We start from the raw sequence: 20649 nt of genomic DNA, 5'->3' as shown, positions 1-20649 counted from the left end.
TAGTTCAGAAGCTGAACTTCCAATCTTCGTTACTGAAAATAGTTTTATGAGAAAAGATGATTGTGATACTATTTTCCTCCATTATTAAAATAGGACGGAGAAGCAAGCTAACGTAGTGGTTTAGCAGTGCCTACCCACACCTATATGTTTTTCCTATATATTTTGTGAATGCCTTCTTCTGCAGAATCTGAACTCCAGAGAGGAGCTGTATTCCATGCAGAGTATTTTCATGCAGAATATGCACACTATCTGGCATATGTGGAACTCCATTCATCACAACCAACTTCTTTTCAATAGCTATCTTTTTGCCATAACCATAGATTTTACCACTAGTGGTCACTGGAAAGACACTAAAAGATAGCTAGTAGCTTAGGAAAATGTCTTTTATGAGACTTGGAAGAGAACTTTCTTTTGAATTTACTCTCTAAGAAGTGTTTTTCAAATTATGGGTTACCACTCATTTGGAATCAACAAATTCATTTTTAGGGAGCTACCAGTATTTAAAAGAACTAACAGAATAAAAAAAGATCAAAAGGCACTATACATAAAAAAGTTGGTGTGGTTTGTGAAACTTTGGTTTTACATATGGAGTGGGTTGCTGGTATATTTCTTACCATAGGTCATGATCAGTGACCTCTGAACTCTGGCTTTAACTAACCTTTCTTCTTCGAAGGACACAGTGACTGAAAGGTCCTGTCTGGATTTAAATCCCTGAAAGAAGACTGATCGTTTCTGTCCTGGAAGCACACTTGGTTTTGAAATGGAAAGATCCAGGTGAACTTTATAATTGTTAAGATGTCTTGAAAGTTGTTGAGATGGTGAATTATTTTTTTCTCATGTCAATTTCTGAAATACCATCTTCAAATACAGTATTTGTGAAACTGGAAGTTCTAACTGGAAGATTCATTTGATTCTCAATGCTTGAAACCAAAAGGCTGATTTGCATCAATATCATTTTTTCTCCTTTTTTTTTCCAAGTGAGAGGAGGGGAGACAGAGAGACAGATTCCCACATGCACCCCAACTGGGATCCACCTGCAACCCCCAATGGGGCCGATGCTCTGCCCATCTGGGGCCTTGCTTGCAACCCAGCTATTTTTAGCGCCTGAGGAAGAGGTTCCAGGAAGCCATCCTCAGCTCCAGGGCTGATGTGCTGGAACAAATTGAGCCATAGCTGTGGGAAGGGAAGAGAGAAAGAGAGAGAGAGAGAGAGAGAGAGAGAGAGAGAGAGAGAGAGAGAGAAGGGGTAGGGAGGGTTGGAGAAGCAGATGGTCACTTCAACTATGTGCCCTGACCAGGAATCAAACCTGGGACATCCATACGCCAATGCTTTACCACTGAGCCAATAGGCCAGGGCCACATCAATATATTTATTTAGGGTTCTGGTCTTCATAAATTTTATGGCTTTGGCATTGCCTTGGTTCTTGAAACTAGCCAAGTTCTCTTGAATAATTTTCATAAGAAACCTCTGTGTACAAATATTGATCGACTTACAACCTATGCAACTTACGACCATTCCACTGTATGACCACAATTGCTAGCCATGACTGCTCTGCATCTGGCAGCGCAAGCGTTGCCCAGCTGGGTGTATGACAGTGCGGACCAGCTTCCAGCAGCACTACCATCTCCGCGTGCACCATTTCAACTGTAATCCCAGACTCGGTACAGCAATTTGTGTTTTGTGTCTTGAATATTTTTCATCAAACCCCTCCCAAGATGTCTACCAAGAGGAAATTGTCTTTGCAAATATTAAACCAGTTGTACTGGTAGTGCAGTGTTTTACTTAAACCTGACGAATGTAAAAATAAGAAACAAAATGGTGTAGAGATGATACAAACAGCATAAAATGAACAAAGAAAATTATGATATATAACAATAATGAAAGAAAATTATGATAAAATATGACTTAAAGATTTTTATAACATCATTTCACAGTACTGTACATATAGCCTACTCAACTTACGACCAAATCGTGTTATGACCGGTCTGTTGGAACCAATTGTGGTTGTAAGTCCAGCACTAGCTGTATGCTTCTACATGGGGGTTGGGTGTTGGTCTGGGATCCTGGTGGGAGGACTAATATACAGGAGGATAGAAACAGCAGCTGGATATGTAAATTTAGTTGGGAATATCTTTACTTCTTTTCTGGAGAAGCCCCAATGGAATAAAAGGCCAAAGTGTGCCCACAGAAGATAAACCTTTTTAGGGCCCCTGACCCCACTGCAGACATTTCTTCCTTGTTCTCCTATATTCTCCTGATGCTGAAGAACTCTCTCAATGAAAAAGACCAGCAACGTTCCATCCTGCCTGGGGAATTTGATGTGGTAAGAAGAATAAAAAGGAGGAAATCTAAAGTCTATCTTTGAATGTAAAAGTAATTCAATAAATAAAATAAGGCTATTAAATAACAAGTGTTTTGGAAGAAAGAGAGAGCTAGAAGCTGATCTCAACCAGACCCTAAGATTAAAGCTGATACTTGGTAACTGCTCTTTTGTTAGGCCAAAGAGAGCAAACACCCATTGGCTAGTGATCTCAAAAGCTAACCACTTTCCTATTCTACCTTTCATTCTTTCAAAAGGTTTTATTGAGCACCTAATATAGGTCATGAATTAACACTAAGCTCTGAGAGATACAAAGATTATGATTACAGAGACTTATCTTCAAATGTTACATAGACCAGTGGGGAAGATGTTCCCAAGATAGGGAGGGGAATGAGAGCTGGATGTGACTCTGGAGTAGATAGGAATTGGCAAAGACTAAAGGTTGATGAAGAAGCACAGGATGGAGAAACACGCAGTACAGCAGAGATTAGAAAGGAAAAGGGAGTTAGAGGCAGGAGATGGAAGCCCAGCAGCTCTAGGAACCATGATGTCTTTAAAGACAAGGGGCCCTCTATGAGTGTGAGAGGGAAGAAGTACCAGCTAACGGGACCACTATCTCCCACCCAATACACTTCCAAAAGAGTAAATTAGTTTTTTCACGCACTGCTGAGCCTTGTAGCAGAATGAGTTTCCTGGCTCTGATTCACATATGGCACTGAGATATATCTGGTAAGAAACAGCTAGAAAAGACAGGATGCTTCAGAAAACTGTCATTTTTAAACCTCCTGTCTAAGGGCAAAACAACACAAAACCCCCAAAAGACCCCCTCTAGTTTCTTTAGAAAATTTATATATAAATACTAAAGTTTTGCTTTTTTTCTTTAAGGGAGAGGAGGGGAGGTAGAGAGACAGACTCCTGCATTTGCCCCCACTGGGATCCACCTGGCAACCCCTGTCTAGGGCCAATGCTGAATAAACTGAGCCAGCCACAGTGCCCGCAGCTGATTGCTCGAACCCATTGAGCCACTTGCTGCAAGAGGTGAACAGAGAGAGAAGGGGAAGAGGGAGGGGAGAGAAGCAGATGGTCACTTCTCATGTGTGCCCTGACCAGGGATAAAACCCAGGATGTCTGCACACCAGGCCAGTGCTCTATCCACTGAGCCAACCATCCAGGGCCACAGTTTTGTTTTTAGGAAAGTGAAGTGAGAACCTTTGGCTCTGTCTCCTTTTTTTCTCTTTAATTCATGACCTCTTTAATTTATCTCAAGAAGAGAACAAGAAACAGAAACTTAAAATCTATCTTTGATAAAACCAGGAGACATCTGTCAGCCAGAGGCAGAAGTGGTCAGAGCCAAGAGGAGGAACATGAAACTACAGTGTCTACAAGAAAGGGACAGGCAAGATGTGCCATCCCATCACCTGCACCTGGGGAGGCTATAGCTACCACACATGCAAAGGTGAGGTGGGCGGCCACAGACAGGGCTGTACCCACAACCTGCCTGGCAGGTGCCCCATGTTATGATGGAGAAACTAAAGAAATGCCAGGCGCAGTGGAGGTGGTGGTAGAATACAGGATGGAAGACTCGGAGTGAGGAGAAAGTGTGAATGTAACAAAATGAGACACTTCCGACACATGTCATAAAATGGATGAATCCTGAGGACATTATGTTCAGTGAAGCAAGCCAGACACCAAAGGACAAATACAGTATGATTTCACTTATGGGAAGTACATAGAGTAGTTAAATTCACAGAGACAGAAAGTAAAATATAGGTTACCAGGGACTGAGGGGTTGGGGTAATAGAGAGTTCCAGTTTGGGAAGATGAAAAAGTTCTGGGCATGGATGGTGGCGATGTTTGCACAACACTGTGAATGTGCTCATGCCACTGAACTGTACACTTAAAAATGGTTAAGATGGGCCTGACTGGCAGTGGTGCAGTGGATAGAGCGTTGATCTGGGATGCTGAGGTCCCACATTTGACCCCTAGGGTTGTCTACGGCCATACCACCCTGAATGTACCCGATCTGGTCCGAAACCTTGGGGTCACGGGCTTGAATGCAGGCTCATCCAGCTTGAGTGCAGGGTTGTCAACTTGAGCGCAGGATCATCAACATGATTCCAAGGTTGCTGGCTTGAGCCCAAAGGTCACTGGCTTGAGAAAGGGGTCACTGGCTTGACCAAGGGGTCACTGGTTCAGCTGGAGCCTTCCCAGTCAAGGCACATATGAGAAAGCAACCAATGAACAACTAAAGTTACACAACTACGAGTTGATGCTTCTCATCTCTCATCTCTCTCCCTTCCTCTTTCTCAAAAAATGGTTAAGATAGTAAATTTTATTCTATGTATAGTTGACCATAATAAATAGAAAGAAAGACACCACTGTCCCCTCCCCAGTGAGCCTCCAAAATGCTGACAGCTAGACTTACAACTCATAGGCAGGTCCTAGGATATTCTCTCCTGGCGGAACTAAACAGTCCCGGACAACAGTCCCGAAGACACTGACCTGTGAGGTTGCTGAGAAGTAAGCCTGGTGGTCCAGAGACCCTTGTTCCCATGAGATATTTCATCAAAGGAAGGGGAGAAGGTAAGCCTAGGGGCACCAGGGAAAGAAAGAATGATAGGGACAAAAGAACAGACAGGAAACTCAGAGAATCACTCCAGCAGGCCTACCGTCTGACCAGCAAGTGATTCAGAAAGAGAACAAAAAGTGGAAAGGAGGAAATTTTCAAAGAAGCAATCCATGAAAATTTCCCAGAATTTACAGCTATACATTTCCATACAGAAAGGACAAAACAAGCACCCAGCATAACAGAAAAATGACAAAGCCCCACACCGAAATAAACAGAGGCAATGAGGTCCTAGACAGAGGACAGATTCAGAAGTGATCACCTGCCCAGCCATTTCAGGTGGATCCAGTGGAAAACTATGCCTAAAGTTCTAGGTGGAAGGGTTTGCCGTGTTTTAGTATTCATAACAAGCAAATTTGATAATTGTACTTATTTAAGTCATGAGTCTCTCCAGAAAAAGTCCTACTTGGGAATGTATATTATACTTTAAGCAGGAATTAGAAGCACACTAATAACTTGGATGCCTCAAATTTTCAGGAAGACAAACTCCAAAATCATGTACAGTACCCAGCAACTGTGATAATGACCTTTGCTCATTCACTGCTCAGTCATCAAGGAGAACAAGGAAATGACTGAAGAAAACAATTCTTCAGGGCTTAGAGTCTACGGGGGCTAAACACTTAAAAACACAAGAAGATCCTGTTGAAATGGACTGACAATAATTAGAGATAAAGGATTTTTGAGCTTTGCCCAAAATATAATTAATAGGTGCAAAGCCTTTTTCTAAAAAGCATGTTACAAAAATCTTTTCTGGATTATTTTGATGTGCACAGAAGTTCGTGATATTAGATGTGTCTGCTCAAAGTATCTATTTCAATGAATAGGACAGCAAATCGGAAATGGCGCTCCTGAACTATACTCCCACACATTTAGTATTTGACTACTAGAATTTGTATAAGTAACTTTAATTGACACCATTGTATAATTTATTCTGGTGTTCTTTGATGACTGGAGAATAGAAGTGAAATATACACCTTTCACCACACGCACATCTTTCTGTATCTCTTGAATTTAGAACTGCGTGACCATATTCTTATTTAATAACAAGTAACATTAGGGGAAGCACTTTACTTAAGAAATAATAGTGTGATATTTAAAACTTTGAACAGCAAATATTAGCAAACACCTATAAGTAGCATCAACAAACAGGGGGCCAGGGAGGCAATTTTCATCAGAAGCCTTTATGTACTACTTGACTTTTTCATGTGCAGATAATACTTAGAAAAGTATTAAAATACTTAATAAAAACAATTATAAATTACAAAAAACTTCAAAAATTTATGAAGAAAATTTATATGACCTATTATCTCATTGCCAAGGATAATAGCATTTTGATATATTACACTTTTAGCCTTTGTTTTTCTCTAAAAGTATGTGTTTACCTTTTATGTACCATTTCTCCCCATGTATAAGACGCATTTATTTTAATTTTAATTTTTTGCATTTTTTCTGAAGTGAGAAGCAGGCAGGCAGAGAGACATACGCCTGACTGGGATCCACCCGGCATGCCCACTAGGGAGCGATGTTCTGCCCATCTGGGATATTGCTCCATTGCAACCTGAGCCATTCTAGTACCTGAGGTGGTAGCCATGGAGCCATCCTCAGTGCTCAAGCCAACTCTGCTCCAATGGAGCCTTGGCTGCGAGAGGGGAAAAGAGAGACAAATAAAAAAGTAGAAGGGTGGAGAAGCAGATGGGCACTTCTCCTCTATGCCCTGGCTGGAAATCAAACCTAGGACTCCACATGCTGAGCTGACGCTCTACCACTGAGCCAACTGGCCAGGGCTAAGACGCACTTTTTTTCAAAAAATTTGGGATCTACACACTGGGTGCATCTTATACAGTGGTTGTAGGTGTTTTTTGTTGTTGTTTTTTTTGCATTTCCCATTTTTTCACACTTGTTTCTGTGCTCATTGTTTTAAGCCAGTGATTCAGACACAGATGAGGAAAAGCTAATGGATGGGAGTTTTGACATTGATGAGGAGTTGTATGAATTTTATGATGAATAAAACTTGAGTTCAATAATTTTATGTAATAGATTTTTTTCCAAATTTTGGGCCCAAAAATTAAGGTGCATCATATACATGGAAGTGTCTTATACATGGGGAGATACGGTAGCTTTCGTAATTTCTTTTCCCCTCCTTTCTTGTATTCTCTTTTTATTTTGCAAAGCCAGACATATAACTTCTAAACCATTTTTTAACAAGTTAACATATCCAGCACTTTTCCAGATAAAGAAAATATTCTCAAACATTTTTTAATAGTGATGGAAATGACACATTCTGTCAATGTTTACCAATATTTTTTTATTTGTGAATTGAGTCCTCAGAGATTTAAGTCACTGGATTGATCTCTTCATATTATTTATTTATTTATTTATATTTTTTTTTACAGGGACAGAGAGAGAGTCAGAGAGAGGGACAGACAGAAATGGAGAGAGATAAGAAGCATCAATCATCAGTTTTTCGTTGCAACACCTTAGTTGTTCATTGATTGCTTTCTCATATGTGCCTTGACCGCGGGCCTTCAGCAGACCAAGTAACCCCTTTCTCGAGCCAGCAACCTTGGGTCCAAGCTGGTGAGCTTTTGCTCAAACCAGATGAGCCCGCGCTCAAGCTGGTGACATAAGGGTCTCGAACCTGGGTCCTTCCACATTCCAGTCCGACGCTCTATCCACTGCGCCACCGCCTGGTCAGGCATCTCTTCATATTTCTTAATGTTAGAGGCTCTCATAACATACAACTGAAAATCTCTTCCAAATCTCCCAAAGGTATGTCATAGCCCCAGTCTTTACAAAGGTCAAGCTAACTGGGGATAGACTAATCAATGCTTTCTGGTTGGTTCTATTGTATTTGTGTGTGTGTGTGTGTGTGTATGTGTGTGACCATTTTTCTACTAGTTTTTTTATATTTTTTATGATATTTTACCCCAAATATTTTAAAATCCTGAGCATGGAGCACAGTGGGTTTTAGAGGCTACTCTGCTAGGAGCTAGCAACACAGTCCTAGGCAAGAGTCTTCCCTGAGCCTCAGGCCTTGTCTGTACCTCACTGCGGAGCATGTCACATAACATCATTTTATGAGTTGATATGTTTATTTGATCACACATCAGATTATATATATAAACTAAATATATAATCTTTCTCTGTTGATACATACAGATATAGACTATTGATACAGACATATCATGTCAGATATCAGGGTTGATCAAAGAATAATTTCCCTATTTTACAGCCATGTCATTCATAAATTTCAGTGTCTAGATCAGAGTGCCAGTCAGAATAGAAGATGCTGGCACAAAGGAGATTTCAAGGGAGGGTCAGCCCCACTGTGCAAGCACCTGAAGGCTCTTCTCCTCCCTGCTGGGGCCCACTCCTGGCTTTCTGTGGCTCACCCCCAAACACCCAGTGAGGATGATCAAAAGCAGGAAGACTACATCTCTGCTTCCTCCAAAAGCCTCCACGGCTTCCCTCTCACAAAGACTGAAACAGAAGTTCTTCTGTGGCATCTAAGACCCTTCCTTCTATCCCATCCCCAGCACCATGGCCTCCTCTACCTCCTGCACCTCCAACTGTCTCATCCAGAGCATGAAGATGATTAAATGGCTCACGAGTGTCATTCATTCATTCAGCCACTGAGGCTCAAACCATGTGGCCTCCTGCTTCTGTGTGGGGTCCCATGCACTGGCTGTTTCTTCTGTGGGACGCTCAGCCCCGGACAGCCCCACTGCTTCCTTACTCATGTCAGGTCACAGAGTCCCTGTGGGATCACTGTACAAAACCAGCAGTCCTCCACCTGCCCCCACTAATCCCTAAACCATTTCACACACTCTCCATGGTCCACTTCAACCGACAGACTGTCTCTCTGACCCTCAATCTGGCTCTCCTTACCAGATATCAGCTCTGAAGGTGGGAGCTGACTGCGGCATTGGGCACCTTGAGCGTGCCTGGCACCCTCAGATATATTTTCGAATGAGGAAATGATTTAAACATTAAATATTTCATTTCAATTCACCTTATTGATCAACTGTGTTAAAATCCAAACATTAAAAGAATGTGAAGGGGAGTGGGGTGAGGCCGAAGAGGGCAAACGGGTATAAGTGATGATGGAGGAGACTGGACTCAGAGTGGTGAACCCACAATACAACATACAGATGACGGACTGTAGAATTATAGAGCTGAAACCTGTAAAACTTTATTAATGTCACCCCAATAAGCTCAATAAAGAAAATAGAAAGAATGTGAAGGGTTTGGGAGAAATCCCTCTCTTGCACTTTCCAGCACAGATCCTGGAACAGGGAGGGCTGGCAGAATCTGGCTCTGAGGGCGTTAGGTGTTAGCAATCTGGGAATACTCAATGCTGTCCTCACTTCCAGTCGGTTAAAGAGCTAAAGCATCTTTCACTGATAAACAGAGGTGGTCACTTCTTGAAGAGGAAGGGACCCCAAAATATTTTATACAAACCTCTGTTTCAGAATGAGCCCAAACTCATTGTAAACCCCTATTTCTACGTTCTTCTATATCAGGTGTGCGGTTTAGCAGGAGCTCTGTTGAATCCTCGTGCCAGGCACATTCTAGGCTTGAAGTGGTAGAATTAATAGACAAAAAAAAATGCACTCAATGAGAGGGCAGAGAAGTGTCTAACTGTATTTGAGAACACTTCTCACTGAAGACAGTCAAAATCAAATTCTAGCACAAAGGATTTGTTCTTAGCTTTTAGATATGGGCTTATTTTTTTAATGCCTCATGCTTTTGGCTTTTATCTCATAGCACCGTGTGAATGGAAATAGGTAAATAAAGGATACCTGGGTAGGGAATTTTCCCATAGGTGACAATTTCATAAAGGAGAATTCCAAAGGACCACACATCAGACTTTATAGTGAAACATCCAAAGTTGATTGCTTCTGGAGCTGTCCACTTGATGGGAAATTTAGCACCTAGGGGAGAAGACATAGGAGTCTTACTTGGGCCTCTGGGCTGACACAAGAGTCATGACCATGTGGCCCTCATAATCTCCTTCTTTTTGAGGAAATTACAATTAGTTATTTTGAATAGGTAACACACACACTACACAATAGAGATGATACAAAATGTTCTACTTAACATGTTTGCCTCCTTCCTCTGTTTCTCATTTGGCCACTTCCTTGTTCAGAAGCAAAGTTTCTTGTGTCTCCTCCCAGAGATATCCTAACTAGCCCACCTTAAACATTAAATGCACACGACACAGAATGTAATGGCATTTATGCTAGCCTGTCCATTTTGTCCCTTAAACATCAGCATCCAAAGCATATATAAAGTGGATGGGAAAAAGTCTGTTGACAGTTGTTCATACGGAAAATAATACAATAATTAAGAGTAATACAAGAATATACTGATTCACATACAACTGTAAAGCTACTTTTGCCTCCCCTTTAGTGTTCACATTTTCTCTAATTAACCGATACTATGTGAATCTGGAATATAAATATCTTTTCGTGTATATATTCTTGTGGATAAAGCTCTTAAGCCCGTACCAAAAGGAACTGCAGATACCGCTCCAAATTTAATGTCTCATGCTTTCATTTGATGGCACTAAACATTATTACATTTTCAGGGTCGGATGATGAGTTTCCCAGAATGAGATAGTGGTGATATGAGCTTTCTCATTAAAAGCTGATTAGGCTAAGGGACACTGAGCCACCAGGTCACGTGAGAGGCAAACCCGGCCCGAGGAACTGCAGGACCACCTTGATGAATGTAGGGACTGTGGTACAGACTGTCACTCCTATACCCTGGAAAGGCTAGGGGTTTCCACCAGCAACTTAAAACAATTTTTTTTAAAAACATATCTACCTTTATTATGCCTTCACTTTAGAATTTTTTTTGTGGTGTCAGATCAAAATTGGACATTGGAATAAGAACAAAAAGGACAGAAGAAAGCCTCATGGTGTTGCTATTGCACAGAGTGCACTCACTGTAGCACACTCCAGCATTAGACCCCCTACCCTTGGGCCAGTAGTGCAGGGAGCCGGGCAGGGCAGGCCACGGTTGGGGTCTGAATCAGGCTCTGCTGATTCAAGCTTGGTGCGACCCTGGAAAATCACTTACAGCCTTTGTACCTTCTTCTGTAAAATGTATGATTCTGTAAAATGCTCTTCCATCTGTAAAATGAGAAAACTGAACCTGCCCTGGTTGCTGTCCGGGTTAAGTAGGTTGACCTGTATACTTGGCACAGGCAAACACGAATGCAAGGAAAACTGCATTCCCGTCTAATTCGAGAACCTGAGCTCTTGGAGCTAAGCCACCTGTCTCATTTATGAGAACAGTTATTTTTGTGAGACCCTAGCCATGACAAATTCAACAAAACCAGTGGAATAAATTCTAGCTAACGTATGTTGAAGCTAGATCTCTTGGGTTTGAATTCTGGCTCTACCACTTACTGTGGGACCTCAGAAGCTGCTGAAGTGTTTCCTCCTATATAAAGTGGGGCTAATCATCATCACCACCATTATCATCACATAGGATTATTGTAAAGGTAAACAAGATAACGTATGGAAAGCACTTAGAACAGTGCCTGCCATGCTATAAATGCTCACTACATTTTCGCTGTCTTTCCTTATCTTCTTTTCTTCAAACTGTTCTCCTGAACCTGTCTTTTTATTGAAGACAATTAAGGTCAAGGATAAGTAATAACCCACCTATGTGACTGAGGAAGGATCGAGGTAGGAGAACCACCTTAAACATGGTGGAGGCAAAAGATCCTACACAAATGAAAACGATATTTTCTTTTTTTTAATTTTTCTTTATTAATTTTAGAAGGAGGGAGAAAGAAACATCGAGCTATTGTTTTACTAATTTATGCATTCACTGATTGATTCTTATATGTGCCCTGACTGGGACTGAACCCGCCTGCAACCTCGGCGTATTGGGACGACCCTCTAACCAAATGGGTTACCTTGCCGGGGTTCAAACTGATGTTTTCAATATGTCTGTCACTTCTGTAAGTCCTGTGAATACCTTCCAGAAATAACACACATGTAGTTCAAAGGAAAATAATCCTTGTTTAATAACTCTCAGAAATGAATGTCATGAAAGTGCTTAGTTCTTTGTGAGAAAGTGCTGCAAAAATCTTTCTTTGATTTTTCTGGGGGAGCCCTGGCAGGGTAGCCCAGTTGGTTAGTGTCACCTAGATACACTAAGTTTGTGGGTTTGATCCCCATTCAGAGTACATATAAGAATCAGCCAATGAATTCATAGATGAGTGAAACAGCAGGTTGATGTTTCTCTCTTTCTCCCTTCTCTCTCTTTCTGAAGAGAGAATTTATCTGAAAAAGAAAAAAAGAAAAAAAGAAAAAAAAATAATTTTGTGACGGAGAGCTTTAGAATCCTCAAATTGAAAGCAACATGGATGAGTCTTAAACAAGAAAGGCCAATGAAGTTGCAGCCCTGGCCGGCCACAGAGCGACACACCAGAACTGGGACATTTACACCTTTCTGTGCATCTTCGATTGAGGTTTATAATATGAAATGTGGGAAAGTAAAGGAGTGCATTTTTGTAACATTATAATTACTTCAGTGTGTGTAATAATTTCCATGTTTTAATTTATAATTAAAAGGCTAGAATGCAGAATATAAATTACTGTTACAAATATTTTCTCGATACCATAAAAAAAGTATACTTCACTATTTGAGCAAAAAGCTTTAATATATAATATGAACAAAGAATCCTGACCTTACTAAATTTCTTTTTGTTTTGCTTTGCTTACTCGAAATACAAATGATAACATTTGTAAATGTTATAAAAGTAATCAAGAAAGTAATTTTTTAAAACAAATGTTAGAATAGAACCACAAGCAGCAACTATGGTACATTTAGAATATTTTACCAAATGAGTTCTTTTGGTTTTTTTTAGTGATGACTATTGTAATTGTTTTGTTAAAAACAGACAAAAATAAAATTAGATAATAATAGAACACCTAATGATCTTTAGGGAAACGTACCTTCCCTTGCTGTGTATTCATTATCTTCAATTATCCGAGCAAGGCCAAAATCGGCAATTTTGCACATGAGTGACTCAGAGACTAGGACGTTAGCCGCTCGCAGGTCTCGGTGAATGTAGTTCTTCCTCTCGATATACGCCATTCCCTCCGCAATCTGAAAACACAAAACTTTTGTTTTAAATTTAGGGTAAACTATCTATTATGGAGGGCTATTGAGGAAACCCAAAACTCCGACGAGTCCCTATATCCTTTCATGTATATTATTCTAATCATTCAAGTTTTAAAAACAGTGGGTAAATGTGAGTCCTTTCTAAGATAACTGCCCTCAAGTCTCCAATGATGGTAATAACATCTCAACATGATCTTTTAAATAGCTACATGTTTCAACGTTTTCTAATGTGTGGAAAATCTTTCCAAGACCCTGGTAAATTCTTGCAGGTAGATACACAGATGTTATTATCCCAGTTTTTCAAGTGAGAAAACTGAGCTGGAGAAAGGGACGTGTTAATATAAGTAAGTTACTGGAGTATCACAAACAGGATGTCCTTGGGCAGCAGCACCCTCACTATCAGGTTAATCAGCAGCTCAGGGAACCAGTTCTCCCAGTTCTCTCTGCGTCTCTCTGGGATGACCGGAAAGATTCACCGTGACAGCAAAGCATGAAGGCAGGAAAAAATCCAATATTTCAACAAAACAATAAAATAGGGGATAAACTACTATTTATTGCTTACTAGAAAATCAAGTTTTTAAGAAAAACAGTACCAAAATATAAAAATAGTATCTAAAAGAAAGGAAGAGAGGGACGGAGGGAGGAAAAGAAAGGAGGGAGCAAGGGAGGGAAGGAAAGAAGGGAGGGAGAGAGGGAGAGAGGGAGAGAAGGAGGGAGGGAGGGAGGGAGGGAGGGAGGGAGGGAGGGAGGGAGGGAGGGAGGGAGGGAGAAAGGAAGAAAGAAAGGAAGGAAGGAAAGAAGGGAAAAAAGAAAAGGAGAAGACCAAGTAGCTCTATCTGGTGAGCAGTTAAAAGGAAACTCTAGGATTATTTCACAAGAATTAATATATTCTGCTAAATTCTACCTTGAATTCCAGTGAGCCAACTGGGAGGACCTACTTAAATCCCCACTCATCTGCAACAGCATCTGTCCTTATGGCTCAATTCAAGTCCTAGGTTTAGTCAAGCCACGCTTTTCAGCAAAGGTTTAGCTCCTTACGATGGAACATACTTCTTTCCTTGATCACCTCCAGCCAATCCCTCAGCCCACCTTCTGCCCAGAGGGTCTTCTCTTAACTCCTCTTGGATACTCTCCACTCTACACCTGCCCACAATGGTCAATTTGTTCACAAACCATTTTGTACCTACTGATCACAGCTTTGTCATTATTCTAATGCTGTTTAATGTGTTTACAGTTTGTCAGGACATCCAGGCAGTAAAACACCTCTGGGAGAGAAGCTACACCTCATGTTTTTTTCTGTTCTCACTGATATCAGTTGGAACCTTCAACTTTTTACCAAATGTCTTCTAACCAAGGAAAGTTCTTTGGAAAATGTGCTGAGTTTTTAATACTACCAGAATGCTACGTTGTTAGCATACAGCTGCAGGAATTTGGCAGAGTATATTTTTTTGTGGCCACAAGATCACTTGTATAATAATTGGTGTGCACTAGGTCGGTCCCAAAGTCCTGTCAGCCCAGCAGTTTGAGTCTGACCAACACCAAGAAATACTGTACCGAACAGAGGAAATCATAAATGAGAAAGAACAAAAGAGGTTCAATCTTTTTCGTTTTTTTTTTTTCATTTTTCCGAAGCTGGTAACGGAGAGGCAGTCAGACAGACTCCCGCATGCACCCGACCGGGATCCACCAGGCATGCCTACCAGGGGGCGATGCTCTGCCCCTCTGGGGTGCTGCTCTGTTGCATCCAGAGCCATTCTAGCGCCTGAGGCAGAGGCCACAGAGCCATCCTCAGCGCCCGGGCCATCCTTGCTCCAATGAAGCCTCGGCTGCGGGAGGGGAAGAGAGAGACAGAGAGGAAGGAGAGGGGGAGGGGTGGAGACGCAGGTGGGCACTTCTCCTGTGTGCCCTGGCCGGGAATCGAATCCAGGACTCCTGCACGCCAGGCCGACACTCTACCGCTGAGCCAACTGGCCAGGGCCAATCTTTTTCTTTAGTAAATATTACAACTGAATAAAGTTCAGTTCTATAACCAAGAACAACACCTGCGGCACTTGAGCAGTGTGTAAAGTGAAAGAAACCAGGCACATGGCGTCCGCAGGGTGAACTCGGAGTTGAGGCAGGCCTGCTCCGCTTGGCCAGCACTCACTCCCACAACAGCTGAGGTTACTGCGTCCCTCAAAGGGAATACTTTACTCTCTGTACAAGTCCAACCCAGTCCAAACCCCTTAACACAGCTGCCAGGGCCCTGCATGACCTGGCCCCTGCTGAGCCCTCTGCCTCCTCACTGTGACCTCTCTCTGTCCTGTATCCTGGCTTCCACACCTACCTCTGCCTGGCACATTCGCACCCTGCCCCTTTCACCTGGCCAATTCACTCTGCAGGTCTCAGCTGAGAGGTGACTTCCTTTAAGAAGCCTGGCCTGATTCTCCTTCTTGTTCAATGTGTGGGGTCCCTGCGCTCCCTGCTCCTCACATGCTTACTTGTGATCACGGCAGGAATGTAAGCCCGTCAGGGTAGGTGTACGGTAAGCACATTCTTGTTCTTGGATACTTATGTAACATTCCAATAATTACATATAAACTGGACCAGGAACCCAAAGGAGCCAAAGTTAGCTGCAACTCCAGTTTTGGCCTGAAATTGCAGTTGTCGGTAGTAATCAGGAACCTGTATTGAACACTTTTCTGAGGATGCTGACTGCCCCACACAGATGTGTGCTGTGGCCCTAAAGGAGCCTCTAACACAGGGGTAGGGAACCTCTGGCTCGCAAGCCAGATGTGGCTCTTTTGATGGCTGCATCTGACTCAGACAAATCTTTAATAAAAAATGTTAAAAATATAAAACATTCTTATGTATTACAATCCATTCATTTCCTACTGCTCATGTTCATGGTTGCAGGTGGCTGGAGCCAATCACAGCTATCCTTTGGGACAACACCAAATTTTTATTGGATAATGCTTAACGTACATGGGTCGTTGTATGGCTCTCATGGAATTACATTTTAAAATATGTGGTGTTCATGGCTCTCTCAGCCAAAAAGGTTCCCGACCCCTGCTCTAACACATGGCACCAAGAACCCATCTCTTTTGTTCTTGGTGATGAATTTGAAAGATTACCTTTTTAAGTAAAGCATTCAGGGGCCCTAGCCATGTGGCTCAGTGGATAAAGTGTTGAGGGAGTGCACCAGAGGTCATGGGGGTACATAAAAGAAGCACAATTAATGGGTGTACAACTAAATGGAACACCTAAGTGAAATGAGTTAATGGTTTCCTCTCTTTCTCTCTCTTGCCCTCTCTCTCATCAATAGAAAAAATTTTTTAAAGGGAAAAAAAAGAAAAGCATTCGGGAACTTGTGGGTAAGGTTTCAATCACACCTACCCCAGTTCTGCATTTACACAAATGTGAATGCATTTTAAATTCTCTGAAACAATCACAGACTTGCAACAAGCCCAGTTTATTTTGGTTTTCTTTTCCATGGCAGGGTACTTTAAGGAGCTCATTTTCCAAACAATAATAATAGTACTCACCAAGACCAAGATTCAAAACACTAGCATTCACCAAATTGAATAAAAAATAGATATGGGAACAAGATCAAAGTTTTCAGATATGTCTTGCTTGTGAGGCCATATAGAACTATAGCTCTCTTCTTATACACAAATTATTCTTTCCCTGATCTATGTGTATTGTTCTTTCTTGGTTTCTTTCTTTCTTTCTTTTAATTAAAAAAAAAACTTAATCTTTTTTGTTGCTGTTGTATTTACTTTGGCTAAGGTATATGAGGCTCTATTTTGTAACAACAAGAAGAAATCAGAGACCGTACTGGTGAATGAAATCCAAGAACAACTTTTTTTTTTCATGAAATATCTTCTTCTTCCCTCAGGACACTCAGTCTAACAATTGTCAGCACTACAGACAGAGCTGTCCCATAAAGGCAGCACACAAAAGCTCAGCTGTCATAAGGACCCCAGACACAAAAGAGCTGCCTTCCACTTTCTATTGATCAGTAGCTCAGAAAGGGTGAGTCACCAAGTAGATATATGGAGTCACTCAAGTCTGGTGAGGAAAGGATCAGGAAAAGATTCAGGATATTGTGTGTCCACGACTAGTTTACTATGATGACGATAGGTAAGCAGATGATTTAAAGGGAGGAGGGAGATAGATAGATAGATAGATAGATAGATAGATAGATAGATAGACAGACATACTATGAGCACTTGCTATGTACCAGCCACTGTATTGAATCCTTTACACTCAATTCACATTTTATCTTAATAACAAATCTAACAAGTTAAGTTTTATTTCCATTGTACAGATGCAAACGAGGCTTAGAGAGGTACAAGAACATGCTGAAAGCCACAGATGGAGAGCCAGTTATACCAGGTGTGTCTGGTGTTCTCAGGTGCTCTCAGTATTCATGCTCTCAACACTACCTTCCAGAATGTCACATCAGCAAGGAGCTCATTATTAGATAGATAACTAGATGATCCAAGAACTCTAATTCTTTAATCAAGAGAATACCATTTTTACTGATGAGAGAAAAGTCCTTTTGAAGTTTCCTCCAATAATTCATTATTAAGCCCAAACTGTACCCCTTAGAAAAGGTATCACAAACTCTACCCAGGAAGAGGTCAGGATAGCCATCTCGGGAAGCACATACAAGAACGGTTGGGCTGTCTCTCTACAGCAGTGTTTCTCGACCTTTTTTTAATTATCATCCCCCAAGAAGAAAAGTTTAACTTTTAACCCTTTGAGTAGTGAGTTTTTTTCATGCTTACTAAACCCCGGGAGTGAGTTTTCTTTTCAAAAAATAAAATTAGTTCCAGTTACAGTTTTATTAACTAAAAATCATGTTTGATAACCTATTTATGGAAACAAGAAGAACATACATTTGCCTTTTTTTAATGTTGCCTTACACATGTACAATCGTACTCTGGCTGGCCAGGAGGCATGAGGAAGTACATGATCGTTTGTACTACTCAAAGGGTTCATTAAAGTTTTTTGTTTTCTTTTTTTAAGAGAGGGAAAGAGAGAGAAGGAGGAGAGAGACAGAAGCATCAGCTTGTAGTTGCTTTCACTTCAGTTGTGCATTGGTTGCTTTTCATATGTGCCTTGATGCGGGGTGGGGGGTTCAAGCCAAGCTAATGACCCTTTGCTCAAGCCAGCGACCATAGGCTCAAGCCAGCGACCTTGGGAATCATACTGATAATTCCACATTCAAACTGGCAACCCTTGCTCAAGCTGGCAACCTCAGGGTTTTGAACCCAGGACCTCAGTATTCTGGATTAATGCTTTATCCACTGAGCCACCATGGTCAGGCTAATTAAAGTTAATTTATTCTTTTTTAAAAAAGATTTTATTTATTCATTGTACGGGAAGAGGTGGGGAAGAGGGGGAGGAGCAAGAAGTATCAACTTCCATGTACCTTGATCAGGCAAGCCTGGAGTTTCGAACCAGTGACCTCAGCATTCCAGGTTGATGCTTTATCCACTGCACCACTACAGGTCAGGCTTAAAGTTAATTTATTCTTAATAGGAGAAATTTCACACAAAGAAATAAGATTTTTTTTTTACGTAGGTTTGAGCTTTGGAAAGCCACAAACTAATACAAACTATTGTAATATCTAAGATTTCCTCATCCCCCAGGGACCAATTTTCATTCTCTTGGGGACAATCTTGCCCCCCTCTTTTTTTTTGAGAAAGAGAGAGAGGAAGGAAGAAAGAGGGAGAGAGAGAGAGAAGCATCAACTTATTGTTCCACTTAGTTGTGCCATTGATTGTTTCTCAGATGTGCCCGGACTGGGGCTTGAGCCTGGTGCCCTTGGGGTTGTTGGATTGAGCTGGCAATCCTGGGATTCAGCTGGTGACTTTGGAATTGGTAACCCTGGGCTTGAGCTGGTGACTTCAGTTCTCCAGGGCAATGCTCCACCCACTGTGCTACTGGCCAGGGTTCCTTGCCTCATTTTAAAAGCTTGCTCTAGAACAGTGGTTTTCAATTTTTTTACATTTGGGGACCATTTTGAAAATAGGAGAATTATTCTGGTGACCGTTAAGACGGAAATCACTCTGAGTATAAGAAAATGTGACTAAAATCACTAGTTTTATAATCTTCATACAACATCAGGTAGTTAATTCTTTCACAGCCCTGTATGAAATTTCTGGCCGACTGGTCCGTGGACCAATGTTTGAAAAACACTGGTCTAAAAGATGCTAAATCAAACAAGGAATATTTAAAGCCAGTTTTGCCTCAAAAAGAGGAAAATCAGATGGATAATGATATATACTTGGGTTGGATAAGGTTAACACTGTCAGAATAAAAACAAGCAGGCTAAAATTAAGCAGGAAGATATTCTTTCATTCAAATGTCCCTATATGCTGTTAAAAAAGCAATAACTGTCATTCCCTTTGGAACCTTGATGGAGCTAAAAGGAAATTACTTTCCCAGAGTCACATTACAGGTTAGTTCAATGGTTTGGAAATAAATTTAATTTTCCCTTTGTGCATTTAATGGTAAAAATAAGTTTTAACCCTTATGCCAGCATTTCTTAATTCTGGTTGTATACTTGGGGAGCTTTTATTTATTTTTATTTTTTATTCATTTTTTAGAGAGGAGAGAGAGAGAGAGAGAGAGAGAGAGAGAGAGAGAGAGAAGGGGGGAGGAGCAGGAAGCATCAACTCCCATATGTGCCTTGACTAGGTAAGCCCAAGGTTTCGAACCGGTGACCTACCATTTTAGGTTGACACTTAATCCACTGCGCCAGTACAGGTCAGGCACTTGAGGAGCTTTTAAACAATACCATTGCCAGGGCCTTGCTCTAAACCAATTAAACCTGAATCTATAGCAGAGGGGCCTCCCCAGATGATTCTCACAGGTAGCCCAGATGGAGACCCACTCCAGGCCCTTGTAACACTAAGTGTGGTCCTCAGACCAGAAGCAGCCTTGACAACATCTGGAAGCTTGTGAGAAGTGTGGCATTTTGGACTCTGACCCTGACTTATGCCATCAGAATTTGACTTTTAACAGGTCTCTGGGTAATTTGTATGCACATTAGAGTTTGAGAAGCACTACCTAGATCACGTGCTTTAATACTTGAGCTATTCTGCATTTAAAGTTTTAGAGATATTTGAAACAAAATCTTGATCTCAACACATTGCCTGCAACCCACGTCACCAGCAGACTGTTGTCCTCAGAATGCTTGGGAAGGGAAGGCCAGACAACAGAGGTGCTGGGAATTCCTCGGCCAAAGTCCAAGTCCATCCACAGCTCAGAACATGTGTCCCTTGAGCTTGTCTTTCCTATAACTTAGCGAGTGACATTCTTTGGCCTCACAGCTTAGAGGCAGGGACCATGATTCCTCTCCCTCTCTATTACAGCCCTGGGGCCTAGATAATACTTAGTGGATTTGGGAAACTGATTTAACCTTTAGGTCTTAAATCACCTGAGGGAATTTTCTTCATCTTGGGCCATGCCTGCATCACATTATCAATCAAGCCTGGTGATACACGGACACGAGAAAACCTTGACTTTGTTTCTAAACCACTTGTCCATGCTAAAGAAGTAACTG

General features: G+C 41.4%; 1 protein-coding gene across 5 annotated transcripts in view; it reads right to left on the bottom strand.

Annotated features, from left to right (window-relative positions):
• LYN (LYN proto-oncogene, Src family tyrosine kinase) overlaps window positions 1–20649 on the bottom strand; it is a 122891-nt gene that overhangs the window by 2506 nt on the left and 99736 nt on the right. For all 5 annotated transcript variants that reach the window (XM_066266142.1, XM_066266145.1, XM_066266143.1 and 2 more), the window contains exons 11-12: window positions 12923–13076; window positions 9749–9880 (exon numbers count right to left, since the gene is read on the bottom strand). In XM_066266142.1, the coding sequence (XP_066122239.1) occupies window positions 9749–9880; window positions 12923–13076 (286 nt within the window). The remainder of the gene's footprint in view (window positions 1–9748; window positions 9881–12922; window positions 13077–20649) is intronic.

Source organism: Saccopteryx bilineata, chromosome 3, assembly GCF_036850765.1.
Source record: "Saccopteryx bilineata isolate mSacBil1 chromosome 3, mSacBil1_pri_phased_curated, whole genome shotgun sequence".
Classification (NCBI taxonomy): Eukaryota; Metazoa; Chordata; class Mammalia; order Chiroptera; family Emballonuridae; genus Saccopteryx; species Saccopteryx bilineata.
Note: the sequence above shows the minus strand (reverse complement) of the source record. Positions and strands in the feature narration are given on the sequence as shown.